Source organism: Microcebus murinus, chromosome 5 (genome assembly GCF_040939455.1).
Source record: "Microcebus murinus isolate Inina chromosome 5, M.murinus_Inina_mat1.0, whole genome shotgun sequence".
In the NCBI taxonomy this organism is placed as follows: domain Eukaryota; kingdom Metazoa; phylum Chordata; class Mammalia; order Primates; family Cheirogaleidae; genus Microcebus; species Microcebus murinus.
The window spans coordinates 65,720,985-65,744,261 of record NC_134108.1 but is presented as its reverse complement, the minus strand read 5'-3'; the positions used below and the strand labels follow the sequence as shown (position 1 = coordinate 65,744,261).

Sequence of the window (23,277 nt, the reverse complement as noted above, 5' to 3'; positions counted from 1 at the left end):
ACTCATTGTTTAGCTCCCATTTGTAGTGAGGACGTGTGGTGTTTGTTTTTCCCTTCCTGAGATACTTCACTTAGGTAATGGTCTCCAGTTCCATGCAAGTTGCTGCAAATGAAATTATTTCATTCCTTCTTATGGCTGAGTAGTACTCCATGGTGTGTGTGTGTGTGTGTGTGTGTGTGTGTATATACACTGGGTGTTTTTCAATGGGGAGCCAATACTCAAGTCCTAGAAATCCTAGGGACTGTCATTCTATTTTAGAAAAGAAAAAGCAAGATGATTCAATTATTCCCTGATTTCTAGAAGGAGTTCTCTATTTTCTGTCTCTCCTTTTAGTTTTAGAAGCTATGCTGGCTCTGGGAGTGGCTCTAATTCGCTGGTAATGGCATTGCCCAGAGAAGTCAGGATTCCGGGGTAGCTGCATGACTGGACAGTAGCTGGAGGCAAGATCTGGGTTTGGCCTATAGTGACCGAGAAGGGCGGGGTGTGTGGCGGGGAGCAGTTTGCATTTGGAAGCTTCCCGGTCCAAGGAGAAGCTCTCAGACCTGGCCATGCTGCCCCTGAGATGCACAGTGGTTGGTTGTGGCTGCCAGGGGAATGTAAATGGGTCAAGTGTGAACAAAGGTGGGGCAGGACCAAATATTAATTTGAATTCAGTGATAGGATTATGATGAGCTTTAAAGATTTCTAAGGTGCTAATCTAATGCTCTTCCTTACATCCTATGGACCAAATGCCAATAGTTCCAGGCAGCTACTTTGCAAGGCAGCGTTTGGAATGTTTGCTTATTTACCACTTAATTCAAATTCTATGAAATCATCCACTGAGCTAAGTGTGACTCATTACCATGAGCCTGCAGGGACGTTTTAGTGTGCACACAGCAAGCAGAGGAAGACAATGCCCATCGCAGGGGGCCACAGGCAGGTGCAAAGGGGGAGGGCTCTTCAAAGGCAGCCTCAGAAACAATGACAGGTCCACAAAGGAGAATGCCACTGGGGCCGGCTTGCATGCTCCATCAAGATAAGTGGCGCTGGATTACTGACAATAGGGATTCACGTTTCATAGGGGGGAAAAGTGTCTATCCTCTCTGAAGATTTCAGGTACATGAGCAACCAGAATGTTTTAAGGATTTGGAGGATGCACATGATGCAGGGACAACAATCAACTTACAGGGCTAGGACTAAAGAAAGTCAGCCTACAGCAGATTCTCCCTAGAATACAGTCAGAAAGGTCAAATAGTAGATTTTTGTGTAATGTCTGTACAGTATGCATCTTTTCAAAAAAGCACCCAATGTCATGGAAATAAGCAATTATCAGGAATTTGATCTATAATGACACTTTAAGGTTATATCATATACATGCATATGCTGGCTTCCTTTACTGCCTTGGTATTGTAGTTTGATAAATAATTCAAGGACTTCAGAATTTTAGGGTTTTTTACTGGTAAGAACTGGGGCTGAGAGCTTAAGTGACTAGATCAGGATCCCAGTGCTAAACTGGGGGCTGTTGGGGCTTGGGGCTCATGGTACAGGGAGTCTCAAAATGGGGCCAACACAATCACTGAAGAGAGACTAAGTTACATGAAGTACGATTTTCATTTGTAAAAACATTTTAATATAACTTCATTTTTTGAAAACCAGAAAAAAATATATAAACCGTTCTCAAATAGATCACGGATAAAAAACTGACTGTAAGCCCACCTCCTTCTCCAAGACCATTTTGGATAACTGAAGTTTTCCAACTATTTCCAGAGAATTCGACAGTTTCAGTAAATAAGAAAGGCATTCTTGCGGCCCATCTAGAGAAGAAAGAGCCTTATGTTTGGCACATGACTACCAGGGACTAGGCACTGCTCTGAGAACTTTTGTATTTATCATCTCACCTAATGGTCACAGCCACCTGACTGGTTAAGCAGCCACCATCAGTGCAGATGAGGAAAATCCAGCTCAGGATCCCGGCCACACCACAGCTGCCATTCCTTGGCCTTCCCACGTTGCTTGGTACATAATGCTCTGCGCCCCATCCCAGCCCCAGCTACGCATCTGCAAGTGATCTGTCCTTTTGCTTCTTGTGTTGGGATCTCTCTGTCTACTTGCCAGTGAGGAAAGGTAATGGAGCATTCTACAGCAAGGACATAATAACGGTACTCATGTGAAAATGCTGAGTACTTACAGTCCTCATTTTTGTCAACTGGCTGCTGTCCCGCTCAGCAGGGCTAACAGTAGGCGCTGCCTAACAAGGGACGGCATCTGATGACCCCTTTCACTCCCCCTACCTTGTCTGCCTATTTGCTTTTTATGCTGAATTTGGGTGTTTTTCTGTGGAGCAGGTGCTGACCCCATCACTTCCTACTGTCTTTATACAACCTGCTTTACTCATTATTTGCCGGGCCTCTGATGGTGTCTGGGTGGTAACCCCTGGGATTTAATGCTAGTTGTAATCATTAGCACCTCACATTTGGGGATAGGGTCTTCAGTTTCTCCTAAGATTTCTATGAAGGGCTGCTCAGTGGAATGCTGCACAACCCAGGTCTATTCGTAAAATCTATCGATGTGAGCTGTACTCCTAGGAGTTGTGCAGTACGTAGCTTGCACAACTGTTGGTGGTACATAGGAATGAGTCTGCCCTGAATGCAAAGTGTCATCCTTAGTTCTATGAATATGAAGGGAAGTCAGGTGGGAGGACTGCTTGAGGCCAGGAGTTCAAGACCAGCCTGGGTAATAGTGAGACCCCCTGTCTACAAAAAAAAAAAAAAAAAAAAAAAATTAGCTGGGCATGGTGATGCATGCCTGTTGTCCCAGCTACTTGGGAGTCTGAAGCAGGAGGATCACTGGAGTCTAGGAGTTTGAGATTGCATGAGTTATGATCATGCCACTGTACTCTAGCCTGGGCAACAGAGCAAGATCCTGTCTCAAAAAAAAGGAAGAAAGAAAAGAAAGAACAAAAGAATATGAAGGGAAATCAGGATGTTGGAAGAAGAGGAATTGTATATATAATTCAAATGGTGACCAGTTTCATAGTTTGCTATTGTGAAGCCCATCTTTTGAATTCCTGTAGCTCAAACTACCCAATCAAACGTCATCTCTGGACAGAGCAGGTCCAGCTACTGGTATATCCCCAAAGTACCAAAATGACTGGACTCAGTGAAGTAATTAAGAAACCAGAGTGTTTTCAACAACGGTGAGAAAAACAAGTTTACACTTCTTAGAATCTTACTATATTAATGGTGAACATAACTAGTTGCATTTATGTTTCCCCCAAGCAAGAAAGGTGCTGTGAATGCTTTCATTCTCTTACTCTCAAGGGAAATTTGCAATCCTTAAACCATCTGAAAGAGAGATCACAGCAGTGATTTAGATCCCACGCCAAGGACCATACTAAACTTAGGCTGAACTACTCAAAACCCGAAGTGTAAGTGAAGTAGAAACTACAAGATACTAAGCCACAGGTGAGGTTCAGTTCCCTTAATGAAAGATGCTCTGTTCCTATTCCATGCCTCTGAGACTTTTAAGTGTACCAAACAGAAACCTGGCCATGCCACAAACCTAACACGTGGGTGACTTGGATATCAGCCCCTGAGTGGGGATGTATACAACGGTGCACCTTCTAGCTCCTGCTCAGCTAGCTTTTTATAAGTCAGTGAATGTCTATTAACCACCACACAAACAAACCAAATTACTGTACCTCCTCAGGCAAGCTGACCACCAAGTCATTTTTTGTCTGTCCGACCAGCGCCTGCCAGAAGTATTCACTGCACGCGGCCAGCACAGCCCGGTGGGCCCGGAACTCCTTCCTCTCCACGATCAAAGTCACGTCACAGAGAATGTCCTTTTTCCGCTGGTCATTGAGGCCCAGGAGGATGTTGGTGCAGTGGACTGTGGACTCATACACATACATGGGGGAGTCAGGCTTCTCATCCACAGACATGCCGTTCACACCCTGAACGAAAGAAAGAAAGAAAGGCTGAGTCAGTGGGGCTGTAGAGTCAGAAAGGGAAGGTGAGAAAGAACATCATGGTTCATGTGTCACACTGCCATGAGCCCGCAGAAGGGAGCAGGACTGCCACTCGGCACACTCATGCTCGGTTAGCACAATGAGCTCAGAAAACGTAGCTGGAAAGTCAAGTTCTATAGCTGACTTTTATCCTTTCCACTTACTGTATTCTTTCACTCCATGGTAACAAAGCCAGCTCCTTTAATGGAACACTTAAAACAATCAAAACACATACGTACTTTAAAACTTCGTAGTTTTGATTTTGTTAGAAGGCTGAAAAGGAACTTTCACATATAAATAGTCTCAATGCAAGTACTAATTGAGATTCGTGTAAAGAGGAAATGAATCATTTTGAAGTATTTGTAAACCTGTCTTAATGAAGTACATGTAAGCTCCTAAGTTGAAATTTGGCTAAGATGCCAAGTAGAGTACATATCTAATCACAATGCATAATTTAACAAGTGAACCAAACTGTATGCACACTAAAGAGCAGATACAGCCAGCTATTGCATCTGCCCTCTGCCACTTCAAGACAAAGCACAACCAACAGGCTCTTAGAAAGATGTGGAAGTGTGCTGTCATTATCCTAGCAGACCTGATGTATATCCTCTTTAAGGAAACACAATATATCACAATGGGAGTCATGATAAAAGATGTGCTCAACCATGAAAATTTCTTTCACAAAAGGGTTTTACGCTTTAAAAAGTATTCATTGAGGTATTTTAAAATATAGTACCTATAATTAATTTACATAACATATTTTTTCCCATAATGTTTACTGCTAGTATGAATTCCAGTAATCTTATTTTCTTTTTTGGCTTTATTCTTACTTTTTAAAACAGCTTTTACATACAATAAACTGCATATATTCACAGTGTGCAATTTGATGTTTTGACATATGCATGCAACTGTGAAACCATCATCACAAGCAAGACAGTAAATACATCCATCAGTACCAAAAGTCTCCTTAAGCCCCTTAATAGTACCTCCCTCTGCCTCCCCCCAACTCCCAGGACCATAGATCAGCTTTCTGACACTATATATTATTAAATAGTTTGCATTTCCTAGAGTTTTATACAAATGGAACCATACGTTATATATTCCTTTTTGTCTGGCTTCTTTTACTCAGCATAATTATTTTATCATACATCCATGTTACTGTGTGCTTCAAAAGTTTGTTCCTTTATTGCTGAGTAGCATTCTATTGTATGGATATAGCTCACTTTTTTACCCATTAATCTACTGATGGATATTTGGGTTATTTCCCGTTTTTGGCTATTACAAATAAAGCTATGAACATTAGTGTACAAGACTTTGTATGTACATATACTTTCATTTCTCTTAAGTAAATAACTATGAGTAGAATGGATGGATCATATGGTATGTTTAAACTTTTTAAAAAGCTGCCACTATTTTCTAAGGTGGTTGTACCATTTTACATTTCTACCAGCAGTGTATGAGAAGTTCTTTCACATCCTTGCCAACATTTGATATGATCAGTCTAATTTTGGACATTCTAATAAACACACTGTAATATCTCTTTGTGGTTTTAAAATTGCTTTCTCTAGTGACTAAAGTTGTTGAGAATCTTTTATGTGCTTATTTACCATCTGTGTACCTTCTTTGGGGAAATGTCTATTTAGAGTCTTTGCCCATTTTTAATTGAGTTGTTTCCTCATTATTGAGTTTTGAGAGTTCTCTGTATATTCTGACTAAAAGTCCTTTATCAGACATGTGATTTGTAAATATTTTTCCCTAGTCTGTAGTTGTCCTTTTATTCTCTTAATAGTATCTTTCAAAGAGCAGAAAGTTTTAACTTGATGAAGTTCAATTTATCATTTTTTTTCTTTTATGGATCACGTTTTTGGTATCCTACCTAAAAAACTCTTTGCTTAAACAAGGTCTCCTGTTTCCTACTAAAAGATTTATTTTGTTAGTTCTTAACGTTTAGGTCTATGACCTATTTTCAGTTAATTTTATCTATGTTACAAGGTATGAATTGTGGTTCTTTTTTCCTTTGGCATATGAATATCCAATTATTTCAGCACCATTGTTAAAAGGACTATCTTGGCTCTACTGAACTGCCTTTGCACTTTTATTGAAAAGCAATGTTTATATATGTGTGGATCCATTTATAGACTTTGCTTTTTCCATTTTGCTATTTGACAATCTTTATGCCATGTTCACAATGTTTTTTTTTTTTTTTTTTTGAGACAGAGTCTCACTCTGTTGCCTGGTGTAGAGTGCTGTGGCATCAGCCTAGCTCACAGCAACCTCAAACTCCTGGGCTCAAGCAATCCTCCTGCCTCAACTTCCCGAGTAGCTGGGACTATAGGCATGTGCCGTCATGCCCAGCTAATTTTTTCTATATATTTTTAGTTGGCCAATTAATTTCTTTCTATTTATAGAAACGGGGTCTTGCTCTTGCTCAGGCTGGTTTTGAACTCCTGACCTTGAATGATCCGCCTGCCTCAGCCTCCCAGAGTGCTAGGATTACAGGCATGAGCTACTGCGCCTGGCCCATTCACAATGTTTTGATTTGCTCCTTTTCAGTTATTTTGATCCTTTGTATTTCCATATGTATTTTAAAATTAGATTGCCAATTTCCACAAAATAGTACATTGGGATTTTTACTGGGATTGTACTAAATCTACCGATCAATTTAGGAAGAACTATCACCTTAACAATAATGAATCTTCTGACTCATGAACACAAAATCTTTATTTATTTAGGTCATCTTTAATTTTTCCCAGCAATGTTTTATAGTAGTCTATAGGTCTTGTACATCTTTTTTCAGATTTATACCTAAGTATTAATATTTTTGATGCTATTGTAAATGGTATTGTTTTGGGATTTAAATACTGCAATGTATTTTTAAGGACTCTGTATATGATATTTCCAGTGGCAGATTTGTAAGATTTTTGACGCAAACTGTGTTGTTGTAGCAGAGGACTGACAGGCAGGTAGACATCAGGTTCCTCACTGGGGTGTGACTGCCACACTTGCTTGGGAGAAAATGGAGCCCTGTCAACCAGAGAGGGGACCCGATCTTGGATCTAAGACATGGCCTCCACCAAGTCCTGCATCAAAAAACATGGAACACTTCATGAATTTGTATGTTATTCTCGTGCAAGCGCCATGCTAATTTTCTCTGTATCGTTCCAATTTTAGTATATGTGCTGCTGAAGTGAGTATGGTATTGTTTTTTAATTTCCATTTCTGATTTTTCATTCCTAGTATATAATTTTAAACGATTTTTTTTGTATTAATCTTGTATTTGAAAACCTTGTTTAACTTGCTTATTAGTTGTCAGAGCCTTTTTTGTTTTTGGATAGATTCCATAGAATTTTCTACATAGGAGATTATGTTGTCTATGAATAAAGATATTTTGCTTCCTTTCAAATAAGGATGATTTTAATGTCTTTTTCTTGCCTTACTGCATTGGCTAGAACCTTCATTACAATGTTGAACATAGGTGGTGAGAGCAAACATCCTTGCCTTCCTGATGTTAGGAAGAAAACATTTAGCCTTTCACTATTGTGCATGATATTAGCCAGAGATATTTCACAGATGCTCCTATTGAGTTGAGTAAGTTTCTTTCTATTCCTAGTTTGTTGGGAGTTATTTTTAAAAAATCTGGAATGGATGTTGGATTTTGTCAAATGGTTTTTTGGTTTTTTTTGCATCTATTCAGATAATCGTGCAGTTTTTCATTTTAGTTTGTTAATGTGGTAAATAACATTGATTTTGGAATGTTGCATTTCTAGAATAAACTCAATTTGGTCATGATATATTTGCCTTGTTACACATTGTTGTATTCAATTTACTAACATTTTGTTAAGAAATTTTGCATTTATGTTCATAAGGGATGCCTATAGTTTTCTTATAATTTGGGGGGGTATTGTTTTAGAATAAGAGTAATGATGTTCTCACAAAATGAGTTGGAAAGTATTTTTTTCTCTTCAATTTCCTAGAAGATTTTTTTTTTGTAGAATTGGTATATTATCTCTTCCTTATATATTGGTTGAATTTACCTGTGAAGCCTTCTGAGCCTGGGGTTTTCTTTGACTATATATTCAATTTAAAAACTGTCAAATCTACTGGCATAAAATTATACATAATATTTAACAGTTTTCCTTCTAATATCAGTAGAATCTGTACTGGTGTCACCTCTCACATTCCTGATATTAGAAATTTGTGCTTCTCTCTTTTTTATCCTGGTTAGTATGGCTATAGGTTCAACAATTTTATTGATATTCTCAAAGAACTAGTTTTTGGCTAAGTTGATTTTCTTTACTGTTCTGTTGTATTGCACTGATTTATGTTCTCAGCATTATATCCTTTATTCTGCTTACTTTGGGCTTAATTTGCTCTTTTCCCCCCCTAGTTTCCTAAGGTGAAAGTTGAGCTCATTAATCTGAGATCTTTTGTCTTTTCTAATATAGGCACTAATGTTATAAATTTCACTCTAAGTACTAATTTAACAGTATATCACAAATTTTGAAATATTGAATTTTAATTTTCACTCAACTCTTTGGAGTTCTTCCCTGATACATAAGTTATTTATAAATGTGTTATTTAGTTTTTAAATATTTGGGGGAGTTTTCAGTTATTTTTTTGTTATTGTTCTCTGAATGAATTCCATTGTGGTCAGAGAATAAACTTCATGACTTTAATTCTTTTAGATTCGTGGAGACTTGTTTCATGTTCCAGAATATGATCTTAGTAAATATTCCATATGCACTTTAAAAGAATATATATTCTGTTGGCTGGAGTGTTCTGTAAATGTCAATAAGTTTAAAGTGTATGATGTGTGTTGTTCAAGTCTTCTATGTCTTTTCTGATTGTCTGTCTAGAGGTTCTACCATCTATTGAGACACTAAAGTCTCTGACTACAATTATAGATCTGTCAGTTATTGTAATTCTATCCATTTTTGCTTTATGCAGTTTGAAAACCTATTATTAGATGCATACATATTTAGGATTTTATTTTCTCTTTAAGTATTAATTCCTTTGTAACTATGAAATGACCTTTTAATTCCTGGAAATACTTTTTGCTCTGAAATCTACTTTGCTGTTAACTACGTCATTTTTTGAGTAATGCTAGCATGGCATAACTTTTTTTACATTTATCCTTTAACCCATTTGTGTCTCCATATTTAAAGTATGTTTCTGGTAGGCAACATAAAACTGGGTCTTGCTTTTTAAAAAACTCTGACAATTTCTGACTTTTAATTCTAGTGATTAAACCATTCATATTTAATGTAACTATTGATCTGGATAGATTTAAGTCTGCCATTTTGCTATATATTATCTATTCATCCCATCTATTCTTTATTTCATTTTCCCTCAGTCTCTTCCTCCTTTTGTATTAAGTATTTTTAAATTTTCTTTATTAATTTTTTATTAGGCTGGTCAAGTAAAACAGTGAGAGTGGAGAAGGAACAAAGGAATCTGTAACTGGTTGTGATCAATTAGTTGTAAACACCACTGCACTCAGACCAACCATTAACTGAGTATTTTTTATGGTTCAATTTTATCTTCTTTATTGGCATGTTGTTTTTTTATTGGTTGCTTTAGGATTTATAGTATGCTTCTTTAAGTCATCACAATCTATCTTCAAATGATATTTTATCACTTCACATAGAGTATAGGAACCGTACAATAGCATGTTTCCATTTCTCCTTTCCTGGCCTTTGTGCTATTGTTGCCATGCATTTTACTTGCATAAATGTTAAAAACCTCAAACTACATTTTTATTATTTTTGTTTAAATAACAGTCAATTGACTTTTAAAGAGATTTAAATAATAAGAGAAAAAGTTATATATATATGTATTTTCCTTCTGCTTGAAGAATTTCCTTTAATATTACTTGCAGTGCAGGTATGCTAGTGATGAATTCTTTCAGCTTTTTTCTGAAAAAGCCTATTGCATTCATTTTTGAAAGTTATCTTGGCAGGGCATAAATTCTAGATTTACAGTGTTTTTTTTCTTTTCCTTTCAGTACTTTGAAAAATGTCATTCTACTGTCTTTTCACTTGCATTGTTTCCAATGAAAAGTCTGTCATTCTTACATTTGTTCTTCTGTATGTAATGTCTCTTTCCCCTCTGTTGCTTTTAAGATTTTCTCACATGTTTTGATCAATTAGATTATGATGTGCCCTGGTATAGTTTTCTTCATGTTTCTTAAGCTTCTCGGATATGTGGGTTTATAGTTTTCATCAAATTTGGAAAACTTGCAGCCATAATTTCTTCAAATATTTTTGCCAAATATTTTTCCTGTCTCTTCCCCTTTTCTCCATTGGGGAGTTCAGTTATATGCATATTGGACGACCTGAAGTTGTCCCATAGTCACAAATGCTCTGTACTTTCTTATCTTTCTTTTTCCTCTTTCCCTTTCTTTCTCTCCTTCTTTCCTCTCTTCTCTTCTCTTCTCTTCTCTTCTCTTCTCTTCTCTTCTCTTCTCTTCTCTTCTCTTCTCTTATTTTCTCTTTTCTCTTCTCTTCTCTCTTCTCCTCTCCTCCCCCCCTCTCCTCTCTCCTCCCCTCCCCCCTCCTCTCCTCTCCTCTCCCCTCCCCTCTCCTCTCCTCTCCTCTCTCCTCTCCTCTTTTCTCTTCCTTTCCTTTCTTTTCTTTTCTTTCTTTCCCTCCCTCCCTCTTTTCCTTCCTTTCTTTCTTCTTTTTTTTGGGGGGGGGGGAATCTTTTTTTCCTTTCTTATGTTTCACTTTGGATAGTTTCTATTGCTAGGCCATCAAGTTCACTAATATTATTTTATGCAATGTCTAATCTGCCATTCATCTTTTCCAGTATAATTTTCATTCCAGACACTGTGGTTCTCATCTCTAAAAGTCCAATTTGGGTCTCTTTTTATACCTTCTATGTCTCTACTTAAGATGTTTAATGTTTCCTCTAACTTCTTGAACATCTGGAATACAGTTATAAAAACTATTATAATGTCCTTGTCTGTTAATTCTAACATTTGCAATTAGTTCTGTTTTTGGTTTTGAGATTGCTATTTCTCTTCATTGTGAGTTATATTTTAATGCTTCTTTGCATGACCAGACATTTTTGATTAGATGCTAGACATTGTAAATTTTTTTTTTTGAGACAGAAGCTTCTCAGTCTGTTGCTCAGGCTAGAGTGCTGTGGCATCAGCCTAGCTCACAGCAACCTCAAACTCCTGGGCTCACGCAATCCTCCTGCCTCAGCCTCCTAAGTAGCTGGGACTACAGGCATGTGCCAACATGCCCAGCTAATTTACGTGTGTGTGTGTGTATATTAGTTGTCCAGCTAATTTCTATTTCTTTAGTAGAGTAGAGATATGGTCTCACTCTTGCTTAGGCTGGTCTTGAACTCCTGAGCTCAAACGATCCACCCACTTTGGCCTCCGAGAGTGCTAGGATTACAGGTGTGAGCCAACACGCCCAGCCTAGACTTCGTAAATTTTACTTTGTTGGATGCTGGATACTTTTGTGCTCCTATAAATAATCTTGAGCTCTGTTGCCAGACACAGTTGAGTTACTTAGAAGCTTGAGATATGTTAGATGGGAAAAGCAGCATTAGTTTAGGGCTTATTATTCTCCACTACAGATTCAAGACACTTCTGAGTACTCTACACTATGACCCCTGATATATGGGTTTTCTAGTTTGGCTGGTAAAAAATGATGTGATTCCCATCCTCTGTAGCTCTGTGTTTCCTTTAATCATTTTGGGTGGTTCTCTCTCAATCTTTAGGTAGTTTCCTCAAATGCATGTGCTAATCAGTACTCTGCAGAATATTGAAGGGAAATTCTCTGCAGATCTCTGGAGTTCTGTGTAGCTCTCTCTTCTCTGCTGCCCTGTTTCCTGAACTCTAGCCACTGTCATCATTTCAGACTCTTAGCTTTGTCTCTTCAATTTAGGAGTCAGCCAGCTTTTCTTGGTTCCTCCTTCCTGTGCCACGGCCTGCAAACTCTCTCAAAGCAGTATGCTGAGCTCAGCTTCTTTTCCTTCTCTTGGGGATTACTGTCCTTTGTTGCCTGGTTGTCATGAAAGCCATTGCTTCATATATTTTTATCTGTTTCTATAGTTGTTTCTGGTGGGAGAGTAAATTTAGTACCTGTTGGCCTACCTTGGCTAGAAGTAAAAGTCCTGGATTTATTCTTTATACTATAATTACTCTAAACATTTTACAAACAATACTTTATCACATTGCTAATCATACAGTGTAAACTCTGCTCTGTTATAAATAATGGTTTGTGATACTTAACTTCAAAAATATTTCTGCAAAGAATCATTAGTCCTTTGGTATTCCAATAAAAGATAAAATATTTGTGAGATTTGTTATCTGGAATCATTTTTAAGTGCAATCAGAATAGCATTTTAAATGACATAATTCAATTATAATGACCCTAAGCCATGGGGTAAGATTGAGTTCACCTGGCTTCTGTCTATGATTAGGAAACAGTTGGTAAATTTGTTATTATCTACTAAGATGACAAATATTTTCTATTCTGGCTTCTCATTAGTCCTTCATTTCCTTTGGCTGTTTTCAGGATTTTCTTATTTCCCACAGAGGGTCTCAATTCTGATTTATTTTCTATATTCTTAGTTCTTAAATTATTATTCTTTCTCTCATCAATTTTCTCAATTAGTCCTCAGAAATTTATTGAGTTAAAAAATCATAATAGCTTGTATGTATCAGGAAACACCCCAAAACTGGGTGGAATATTTAATGTTCTATGACATGGATAGTGTGCTCAATTCATAAGAAGTAGGAGATTTATAAGAGACATTTCATTTTTCCAATTCATTTATGGGTAATATATATGCCTACCCTGAGGAGCTTGAAACGAAGTGTACAAAGCCATAAATTCTTTAGTGAAACATGAAATGAAAGAAAATAAAAAGAGAAATGAAAGTGAGATGCAGTGGAAAGAGGAGTAAACCAGGGGTCTGGGGCTTTTGGTTCAGCTCCAGCATTGACCAACTTTGTGGATTTGGACAAATTGCCTAACTTCTCTGGGCCTGTGTCCATATTTGTACAACGAAAAGCATGGACTAGAAGACCAGCAGTGTACTTACAGATCTATAATTCTGTGAGTCTAAAAGTTTATAAAAGAAATATACCTAACTGATCACAGGGAGTGGGACACTGTTATGTTAATTGAGAAAAACTAGCTTTCTTTGACCTTCTAACGACCATTTATGTGCCCTGTTTTATCGTTGTTAACGTTGCATGGCTTAACAAAACTGCCCCTGCAGAGCTGGTTACAGGGAATGGGGTGGACCATATACAAGGAAACAAAGCCTTCCGGGAGGGAGGAAACTAGGATCCAAACCCCTGTTCTTTCTGGAATCTAAGACAGCTGGGGGTCTCGAGGAAAGGCTCCATATTTTGCTAATAGGGCAGGTTTGGGAAAATAAAGGAGATATGGCAATATATGCACTCCAAGTTGATGAAGTAGGCTATAATTGTCACTTATACATAAACACCTTTTAGCTAAACCACCTGAAGAGTTTTGGGAGACTTTGAAAAAGTATTTGTTCTTTTTATCGAACGGTGTAATCTGGAACCCATCATCCTCGTGAAGCTGTTGCTAGACTTTAACCTGACCAAGGGTTTTCTTGACTATATTACATTACTCCAGGATAATTCCTTTTCATGCCATGCCAGTACCCAGTCTCTTCCTCTTGACCTTTACCCACCCTTCCTTGTTGGCCCTTCCCTGAGCAGATGTTCCTTCTTTCTTTAAAAGCAAGTCAGCCCTCCCCATCCTCTAGTCATCATGGGTGCTACCATGGTTTGAATGTTTGTCCCCTCCAAGATTCATGTTGAAAGTTAATCTCCAACATAACAGTATCAAGAGGTGGGGCCTTTAAGAAGTGATTAGATTAATGGATTAACAGGTTATAGAAGGAATGGGTTAGTTATCAAGAGAGTGGGTCTGTCATAAAAGCCATTTTGGCCATTTCTCCTGAGCTCCCTTGCCACGTGATGCCTTGCGCCACCTCAGGACTCTACAGAGTCCCCACCGGCATGGAGGCCCTCACCAGACGCGGCCCCTAGACCTTGAACTTTCTGGCCTCCATAACTGTAAGAAATAACTTTCTTTTCTTTATAAATTATCAAGTCTCAGGTATTCAGTTAAAGAAAAGGAACTAAGACAAACGCTCTTCTATGAATGTCCTCCAATTTGTCTGTTTTGGACTGACCAGTGCCAAACTCAATTCTGCTTCTCCTATGTCCCATTAAGTTTTTTTCACTTGCCCCACTAATATTAATGAAACAACATTTTTTTCCCCCTAATGCAGCAAATCCTGAAGTCTGAAGCAGGACCCATGGGATCTAAGAATGAAATGGTTTATAGTGAGTAACAGAGCCCAGAATAGTATGTAGGAGTCTGACAGCCAGTCTTTATTCTAAGCATTAGACAATGTGTTAAAGCATGTAGACATTAGCTGAAATCAGATTGTGAGGAAGCTTTCCAAAGGTTCTGATTTGGGTTTTGGCTGGATCTCATTCTTCTTTTTGCAGGCCAAAAGAAGAAAAAAAAACCCCAAGCTGCACATGTACATATACATATACCCCAATCATCTTATCATATGGTTCAGCAGTAAAAGTTAATTACTATTATTTTATCATAGTATGTTCATCCCCTCAAAAAGCTACACAAACCACAACTCTTATTACTCAAAGGTATAATATTAATGAATGCAGACTTACTCATTAACTCACTCTTTCACTCTTCATTCATTATTGGGTCATATTCAGAAATTAAAATGTCTAACAGTTAGTTCTGCAGGTAAAAGCATAAATCAAAAAAGTAAAAAAAAAAAAAATCCACAGTGGGAAATCTGAAAAGCTGCAATTCACAAAAGTAGAATGTTAAGTTTTTCAGACAACCTGTCATGTCTAGAGTGCTTCAGATGAAAAGAAATGAATATGCCTTGCAGGTAATGAAAAAAACCAAATTATAAACCATTTCACTTGAAATTCCAGCTACATTTCTCCCAGAAACAGTGCATTGAGTAAATACTTCTGTGAATCAAACACTAAATTATTTAGTAATTGCTGAGTAAATTTCTGCTGCTATCAAACATGGTTTTTTTAAAAAAGTTATTTACCATAGGACTGTAAGGGTTGGTTCTCAGAAGTCTATAGACATTTTAGAGTGCATAGTGCTATTAAAATTACTTGCTTATTACTTTTGGATTGGAAACACTTTCTAACCACATCAAGACTCAAACTTCTTACTTAAAGTGTAAAGCAATCCAATTTCAGTATTTTCTAATGGAAAACTGTAGTGCTTGTCACTTAACGTCGCTAATGCCTTAGATAGCTAAAGTAAGGGCCTGACATGGAGCAGCTAAAACGTTTCGTGTTCTTTATTTACTCAAACGCTCCATCGGCGTACGTATTAGTTAGTGCCAAGGGAACTGAAATTTAAGGCTGTTGTTGGGAGGAAGCACTTGCAATTGTATCATCAAATCCTTAATAGCTCTGACTGGCTCTTGTACTTCAGTATAAACTTCCATTTTCCTTGACCTTTCAGGGGGGAAGTTCAATTTACTGACATAGTTTGTGACAATGGTTTTTCCTGCACGGCTGAAAAATATACCAAAAGTTTTTAAGAAAGGGACGATCGCAACAAGCCCCAATTTTTTGATAATTTTTTGTCACTTATTCTTTTAAACAGACCCAAATTAAAAATATGTGGTAATTAAGTAGCGACAACTACTAGCACTTTTCCTATGTTTAAATGTAAACTGCACGGAGAGACAAGAGTCTGATAGAGAAGCCGAGCTGGAAGAAATTTTAGAATGTTGGCAGCAGACTATAAGTATCGATCTAAGGTAATAAAGAATTAGAGATATGTTACACAGCCACCTACCTGGAAAGAATGAGAAAGTTTGACAGTATCGGGTGTTTGTGAGGATGTAAAGCAACAGGAATTCCTGTCCTCTGATAGTTGGTTCAACCTCTTTGGCATTATCTAGCAAAGCTGAAGCTGTGCATAGACTATGACAGAGTAATTCCTTTCCCAGGTTACACCCTAGATTACTCCTGCATATCTGTAACAGCAACTCTGTATGAGCGTGTTCATGGTAGTACTACTCAGAATAACTCCCAAACGGAAACAACATCATGTCCGCCGTTGGCATGAATACAGTGAGGTATATGCGTATGTTATATAATGGAATATAACAAAGCAAATTAGAACTACACGCAGCATGGATGGATCTCACAAACCTAGTGCTGAATACTGAGCTACAGAAGCAAGACAAAAAATAATAATGTATAATCTGATTCTATTCAGGTCAAGTTATAAAAAGGGCAACACTTAAACATCTAGGGATACATACCATTATGGACTGAATGTGTCCCCCCAAAATTCATATGCTAAAATCCTAACCCCCAATGGTATTTGGAGGTGGGGCCTTTGGGAGGTGATTAGGTCATGAGGTGGAGCCCTCCTGAATGGGATTGGTGCCCTTATATAAGAGACCCCCTTCTCTCTCCTTCCGCCATGTGAGGACACAGTAAGAAGATGGCAGTCTGTATACCACCAAAAGTGTCCTTACCTGATCCTGCTGGCATCCTGATCCTGGACTTGAACCTCTAGAATTGTGAAATAAATGTCTGTTGTTTAAGCCACCCTATCTATGGTGCTTTGTTATAGCAGCCTGAACTGACTAGGACACCTACAAAGGTGGCAAAACTATAAAGAAAAAACTCAGAATAGAAGTTCTATTTAGGGGAAGGGAGCTGGCATTGGAAAGGGGCACTGAGGGGTCTCAGGGGTGCTGTCGCATGTTCTCTTTCTTGATGTGGGTGATAGGTACACACGTGCTCACTTCATGTTAAATTATATATTTGTTTTATGTACTTTTCTATATCTATGTTACTACACACATACACACACACACACACACCCCAGCTCCCCTAAAATTAGAGGTTGCAGGAAAGTGTTAACAACTCAAGTATTTACTGAGAGTCTGCCTTAGATTCTGTAACTTAATCACAAAGGTACTAGGGTAGACTTGGGGTTTCAAATAAAAACATACGCCCACACCTCACAGTCTACAATTCATGATCAGAAGTGTCCTTAAAGTTAATCAGATCTGACCAATTCCAAGTTGTAAGTTTTCAGTAAGAATCTACAAAAATGGGCTGAGTACAGGGGTAAAGCCTTCTGAGAGATGATGAGAAATCTGAGTCCAGGCTTTTGCTTTGTAGCAAAAGTCTTTTCAAAGATCCTGTGTTGTGTCTTGTCTTTTGTTAAAACCAAATCACTTCATGCACCTCCATTTCCTTATCTATAAAATGCAGAAATAAACTAGGTGACTTCCAAGGTATTTCTAGTTTTAACTTCTATGGTTCTATGAAATCACAGGAAACTTTAGGAAAATCTTGAAACATAAGCTTCTCTGAGGTTCCTGAGAAGACTAGGAAGTTAGAGATGCTCAAAAGGACACAACTGGCTGGAAGGGAAAAATACCATCACACAACTTTTGAGAGAGATGAAGGAGAGGGGAAGACCTACCTAATGCCAGCATGAACTCCCCCCCCCCCTTATATACAGAGCCAACCCAAAGGAAGGAGGCATCAGAGACCAATTTCACATTGTAATGGAATAGCGTGTCCATCAGTCCTGAGCAACAGTTCAATACTTCGCTCTTACGCCCACCCCAAAACAGTGCTCTGGTGTGCAGGACGGGGCCTCTCTCAGCAGGTGTCTTAGATACGTGGCTATGGAATCGAGTAGGGTGTCCCATCCTCTCCTCCTGCCTGAGTCTCCACCCAGCAATGTCAGATGGAACAACACTGTTAAGAGGCTCGGGAGAGGGATACAGCTAGGATTTAACGATAACACGGCACATAAACTGTCATGTCAAAAAGGAGATGGAAGAATTAAATACTTTGAAATCAGTGGTGAAAGGCACCCCATGCCAGGCTGCCCAAGATGCACGATTACCGTTAGCAGCGGCTGGGTGACGGTGGGGTATGGGTGTGGGCAAGGGAGGTGGGGGGAGCAGGGAGGAAGGGTGCAACTGCAGATGGGCAGATTTGGATATACACCGTAATCATCTCCCCTGGTTTTCTTTTCCATATTTTGATGCTTGCTCTTTTGGTTCTTTTTGTGGTAACACCCCAGCTAAGAGTACAGCTAAAGCCCCTGTCTATTTTTCTGGGATGGGCCATTTTCTACCCTTGGCAAGTTTTCTTTTTTAATATTTCACTTCCAGTTTGTCTCTGGCATCACTTCTTTGTATCTACATTCTCCATTTATATTCATTTCTCATACACCAATCTCTGCTTCCTATTAGCATTTGCTTCATGCCTATTAGGAGTTAGAGGACAGAGAAAAGTCATTTCTTTTCTACATTTTTCTTTTATCGGGGCATCTGTGTGAAATATTCTCTCCCAGTGTCCCCTTCCCTCCCCTTCTAGCCAGAGAAATATTACCCTAGAGTTTCACTCTGCTAATGTGAGAAGAAACTGCGAACAGTGATTAGGAGGCTAAATGAGGGTGGTGGAACCTATTTACTTCATTAAGGTTCCTTCAGGGAAAATGCAAGGACGGGAAACAGAGAGATAAGGGTTAATGTTAAAAGAATAACAGATCCATTTGACTCAGAGCAATCTTCAGTCTGCCTGGATTCTATCAGACACCCTTCTCCATGGGGAAATCATTACAGAGAAATGACATGCAAAGTGCGCCATAAAGCATCTGAGTCAAACCAGAGGGAGGATGACTCAACGGATCATTTTACATTTTAATAGAAGGCGCTGCAGATTCGTACCCAGTGCACAGTTCAGCGCGGGGCTCACAACTCCTCCCCAAAACCTCTTCATCGGGTGGGAGGGGAGTTCCCAGAACCTGACATAAATTATTCTGTCTTAGAAAAGAACCAAGTCAAAACTCACAACAGAGAATCAAAGACTAAGAAAAGACAACAGACAGTCAAATGCAGAAAAGAGAGGAGACTGCAAGTCTGTCTAATTCCGACTTTAGCATTACTGCCAAACCTAAGACACAGCTTGAAAAACTGAGCTCAGTAACTAGTGGACTTCAAATCTGCTAAGACGTGGGGAGAAGAGGGAGACAGTGAAGGGAGGATGAGCGGGGGGAGGGAGAGGAGAGAGAGGAAACAAGAGAACACTTAAGTGCTTTCTTTAAATAATTGTGTTCCTTATATTGGTTTCAAAAGATTTTACTATGATACTAGGCCAGTGACAATGCTGGGCTTGAGTTTCCATGCGAAGTCAAGAAACAATATTAGTATTGCCATTGTTCCTAGCACATTTTCTGGGCTAGTTATTGCTTATAGGTGCCAAGAGTTAGATTCATCAGATGCAGAATTATGATTTTAGAGCCAGATTATCAAACTCCTCCTTGGGGTGGGAGGTTCACCTCCAAACACACTCTGACAGAAAGCCCTTCCTGTACATAAAGAGCATCTCTAGTTCCGAGGCTGTTCATCCTCCTGATCTCTACCGATGCCTGCCCTGGCTCCTGAGAGGACAAGCTGCTTACAGGTGGAAAAGGAGACAGAAGTGAGTTACTGAGGCTTGGCAGAAATATAGCTTTCACAGAAAAGGTTCTTAATAAAAGGAAACTTGCTTCTTTCACGAATCGGGGTCTTTTGGGTAACATGGTTCTGTTCTGAAATATCATCTTCTCTGCAGGGATGCAAGCTGGAATGAATGCAGTTTAGATTGTAAGATAGCTCACCTGGTAACCAAGAAAATCAAAACTCAACACCAGAGGCAGCAGCTTATCAGGGCAGAGGAGTCATCTGGCTCAAGGGTCATTTAGGTAGTGTTTTGTCAGAGGTTTGTAAATTTCCACGGAAGCCTAGGCACTTGTGAAACCCACTCCTGTTTTTCCATTTAAAAACGATTAAAACCACGAGACTAAGACCATTGGTCGGCAGTTCGTTAAACCCCGTATCAGGCAATAAAAGCTCTCGGACCATCTGTTACTATATAAGAGGTCGAACGGAGCTGGAATGTTAACACGCAGGTGAAACGCTCTCCTGGGAGTATGGGGAGAAGGCACGAGGTCGGCAAAGAGGGATGCAGGAGAAAGAATGTCCTTGGCAGCTCCTCAGAGTGATGATTATTGGCACTGAAATGTAGTGACACAAATGCTTCACAACAGTGAGCATGAGGTTTTAAAATACATAGTTCTTACATGCCTATGCACATCATTTCACCTCACAGAATAGGCTCCAGAGAAAGCAAAATATATTATTAAAGAGGAGATTATTTTCTAATTCATTCATTATAATATGTCAAAATTGTATTGCCATGGGGACAGAAAATACCTCTCTTCAAATAGTCAGGAATGGGTGTGACAAGGACTAGCCTTTGGCTGGGTGGTACCAGAGAAGCACAGAGAAGCACCAGGCAGGAGGACCCTGCCTAGCGCTTTCTCGACTCTACAATGCACCTGCTTTCCATTTCTTCTTCCATCTCTAGACAGAGGGCCTCCATTTGAACCCCTGCTCTCCGCTTCCTAGCTGCAGGGCTTTGGGCACACTAATTATGGAGCCTTCCATAATCCTTGGCCTTTTCCATCTTCACAGTGGTTATGTGAAGATTAAATGAGATGAAGCAATAAAGTATTTAGGATGGTCATTGTTTTACAGTAAACATTTCACGAATAAAAGCTATTAATATAAAAAGAAAATTAATTTCTTTGCACATTATATAAATCTGTAATTCTGCACATATTGAGAATTTCTCATATTGAGACAAATCTGGACTGCATGAAGAATGATGTATGTTTTCCTTAGCCAGATTCTCATGCTGAAACTTGGGGAAAGGCCAATTTGCTTAATTTCCATCCAAGCCTGCAAGAGAATGATGGGACAAGGTGTGCATTCTGGTGTTTTCTGGCAACTTTGGCTGGGACACCACTGCAAACTTCTGTCTGCGACATCCCACGATGACTGTGAAGGTCAAATAAGTCAATGGATCTGAGAGCTCTCTGAGAAGTGTAAAGTACTCTGCTTGCATCAGGAATTATCTTCACTACCATTCTGCACATAATTATATAAGAATGCCTGCTCTTATGGGCACTTAACCCTGATATATTTCACTTTCATGCCAAAAGAAGGCGTCTGGCAGATGGAGGACTTGTATTGATTCTCATCTGATAACATCTCCTAAAAGATTCCATCCCTTCATATTTGTTGAAAGTGTGTGCTTTGAATATTCCACCTTCCTGTTCCAGCCTTTTCCTCTTTTCTCCCTCTGCTAGCTTTTGCATATATGCTTGGCACAAAGCAGAATCCTCTTTCATCATAAAAGGCAGCATGGTGCAGTGGTGACGAGCCCGGCTCTGGGGTCAGCTGTCTGCATCTGAATGATGACCACTGTGCCATGTCAGAGCAACCACATGAGCTCTCTATAGGGACCCCTCATCTGTGATCCAGTTGTCATGAGGAGCGAGCAGCTTAACACACAAATGTGTGAAGTGCTTAGAATGTTCCTGCAGCGTAGGATGCGCTTGTTAAACGCTCCACACAGATGCGATTTATCGAGGCAGGGTGGTATAATGGTTGCGACTGGAGGCTCTGGAGCTAGACTGCCTGGCTTGGAATCCTGACTCTGCCATTCACTAACTGCAGAAATGTGGGCAAGACATTTAACTTCCCTGTGCCTCAGTTTCCTGATCTGTACAACAAGGGTATGATAAAGAGCATCTATCTTACAGGGTTGTGAGGAAAAAAAATTCACCTGTTTATTTGTTCATTAATCCACTAATTCAACATATAGTAGCTAGACAATCAAATTCGCCCTTCTTTTGCAACCGTGTCAACTTTTCCCATTCACTTTTCATTTCCAGATTGACAACAGCTTGTCTTTCTTTCACATCAGTATTTCCCGCTTTTAGCCTTGTCTACACGACACTCAAACTCCCCAAGCCGCCTTCCTATCTCTAGGAATTACAACAGTTCTCAAATTGCCTGGATTTAGGGTAACTGGAGTGGGGCGAGACATCTGCATTTTAACCCCCATAGCAGCTGAGCCAAAGCAGATCTATAAACCAGAATCCCTGACCTGCCAGGTCCTACAGCCAGATGACTTAGGCAGCTTATTGAAGCTCTCTGAGACTCCTTATGCATGAAATGAAGATAAAACCTGCCTCCTGAGAGACTGTTTTGAGATCTAAATGTGATTGCTCAGCCCCTGACCTCCTTCAGGTCTTTACTCAGACATCACCTTCTCAGTGAGGTGTCCCGGGCCACCCTATTTAAACCATGACTCTGGCCTCCCACCTGTACTCTCGATCCTCCCTCCCTGTTTACGCTTCTTCATAATATAAGAAAATGAATGAAAAAGACTTCTCATAGATCCCAACAGGTCCCTACGTCACTTCTGTTTCTGCTGAGGTCTCCCCGCAATCTGCTTCTTTACACATCTTCCTACACTCTCCAGAAGTGCCTGTCTTTTCTGGGCCTTGAGGTCGCCTTGCCTATCCGTTTATCCACAGCAAACTCAGTTCATTCGGAGCAGTGTGATTGTTAGAGGAAAGTAATGATATAACCTCCACGACACACAACTATGCTAATGGGACGCACAAAAGCTGTACGAAAGGCTTAGACTGACCCGGTGAAGGAAAAGCTACCATCTGCAGAGGTTCTGAGTACAAGGGTGCTTTATTTCCAAAGCTTCTTGGGCTCAAATATTCACAGACCCTGAAACACATTCTTTATCCACTGGTTGTGTACAGGGTGGGGCCCTGCAGAGTGCAATTTAGCTGTTCTGTCCTCATGAGAGCCTCCTCACTCCTGCTTCTGAATGATGGCTCTGACTCCCGCCTCCTGATGTTCATGGACTCCCACCCCAAACAGCCAAACAGAGGACTGAACAGGCTCCTCCCGTCTGCGGCGCCCAGCCCTCAGGAGATGGGCCAACAGAAAGGGCCTTCAACAGCGTCCTCAGGATGATGGGTTCACCCTGTGACTGAGCTCGGTGAGCCTTCTGCCCAGGCCTCTGTTGTTCTGGGACTAGACACAACTCTGGGCCAGGGGAGGCGGGGGGCTTGGGTTTGAGAGAAGACGGTTAAGAGGAAAATTTCTGATCTTCATTCAAATACCATACCAGCATGAAGGCCATTAAGCAATTCTTCCTCCCATGCTACAGGAGCGTGCTTTAGTTCTACCCATTTGATGACTTACTCATTGTCATTTGATGGTAAATTCCTCTTTAAAATAGATAACTTGCAATTGTAAGACACTGGAGCCAATGCAACCACGTAAAAGTAAGTCACTCATCATCTTCCTGGGAACAC

General features: G+C 39.6%; 1 protein-coding gene and 1 non-coding gene across 4 annotated transcripts in view; both read right to left on the bottom strand.

Moving 5' to 3' along the window:
• BACH2 (BACH transcriptional regulator 2) overlaps window positions 1-23,277 on the bottom strand; it is a 333,757-nt gene that overhangs the window by 75,922 nt on the left and 234,558 nt on the right. For all 3 annotated transcript variants that reach the window (XM_012750877.2, XM_076003110.1, XM_012750878.3), the window contains one exon: window positions 3,680-3,934. In XM_012750877.2, coding sequence (XP_012606331.2) covers window positions 3,680-3,934 — 255 coding nt within the window. The remainder of the gene's footprint in view (window positions 1-3,679; window positions 3,935-23,277) is intronic.
• On the bottom strand, window positions 7,077-7,183 carry LOC142871215 (U6 spliceosomal RNA). Its single transcript, XR_012919478.1, has one exon. It is a non-coding gene; the product is annotated as a U6 spliceosomal RNA (small nuclear RNA).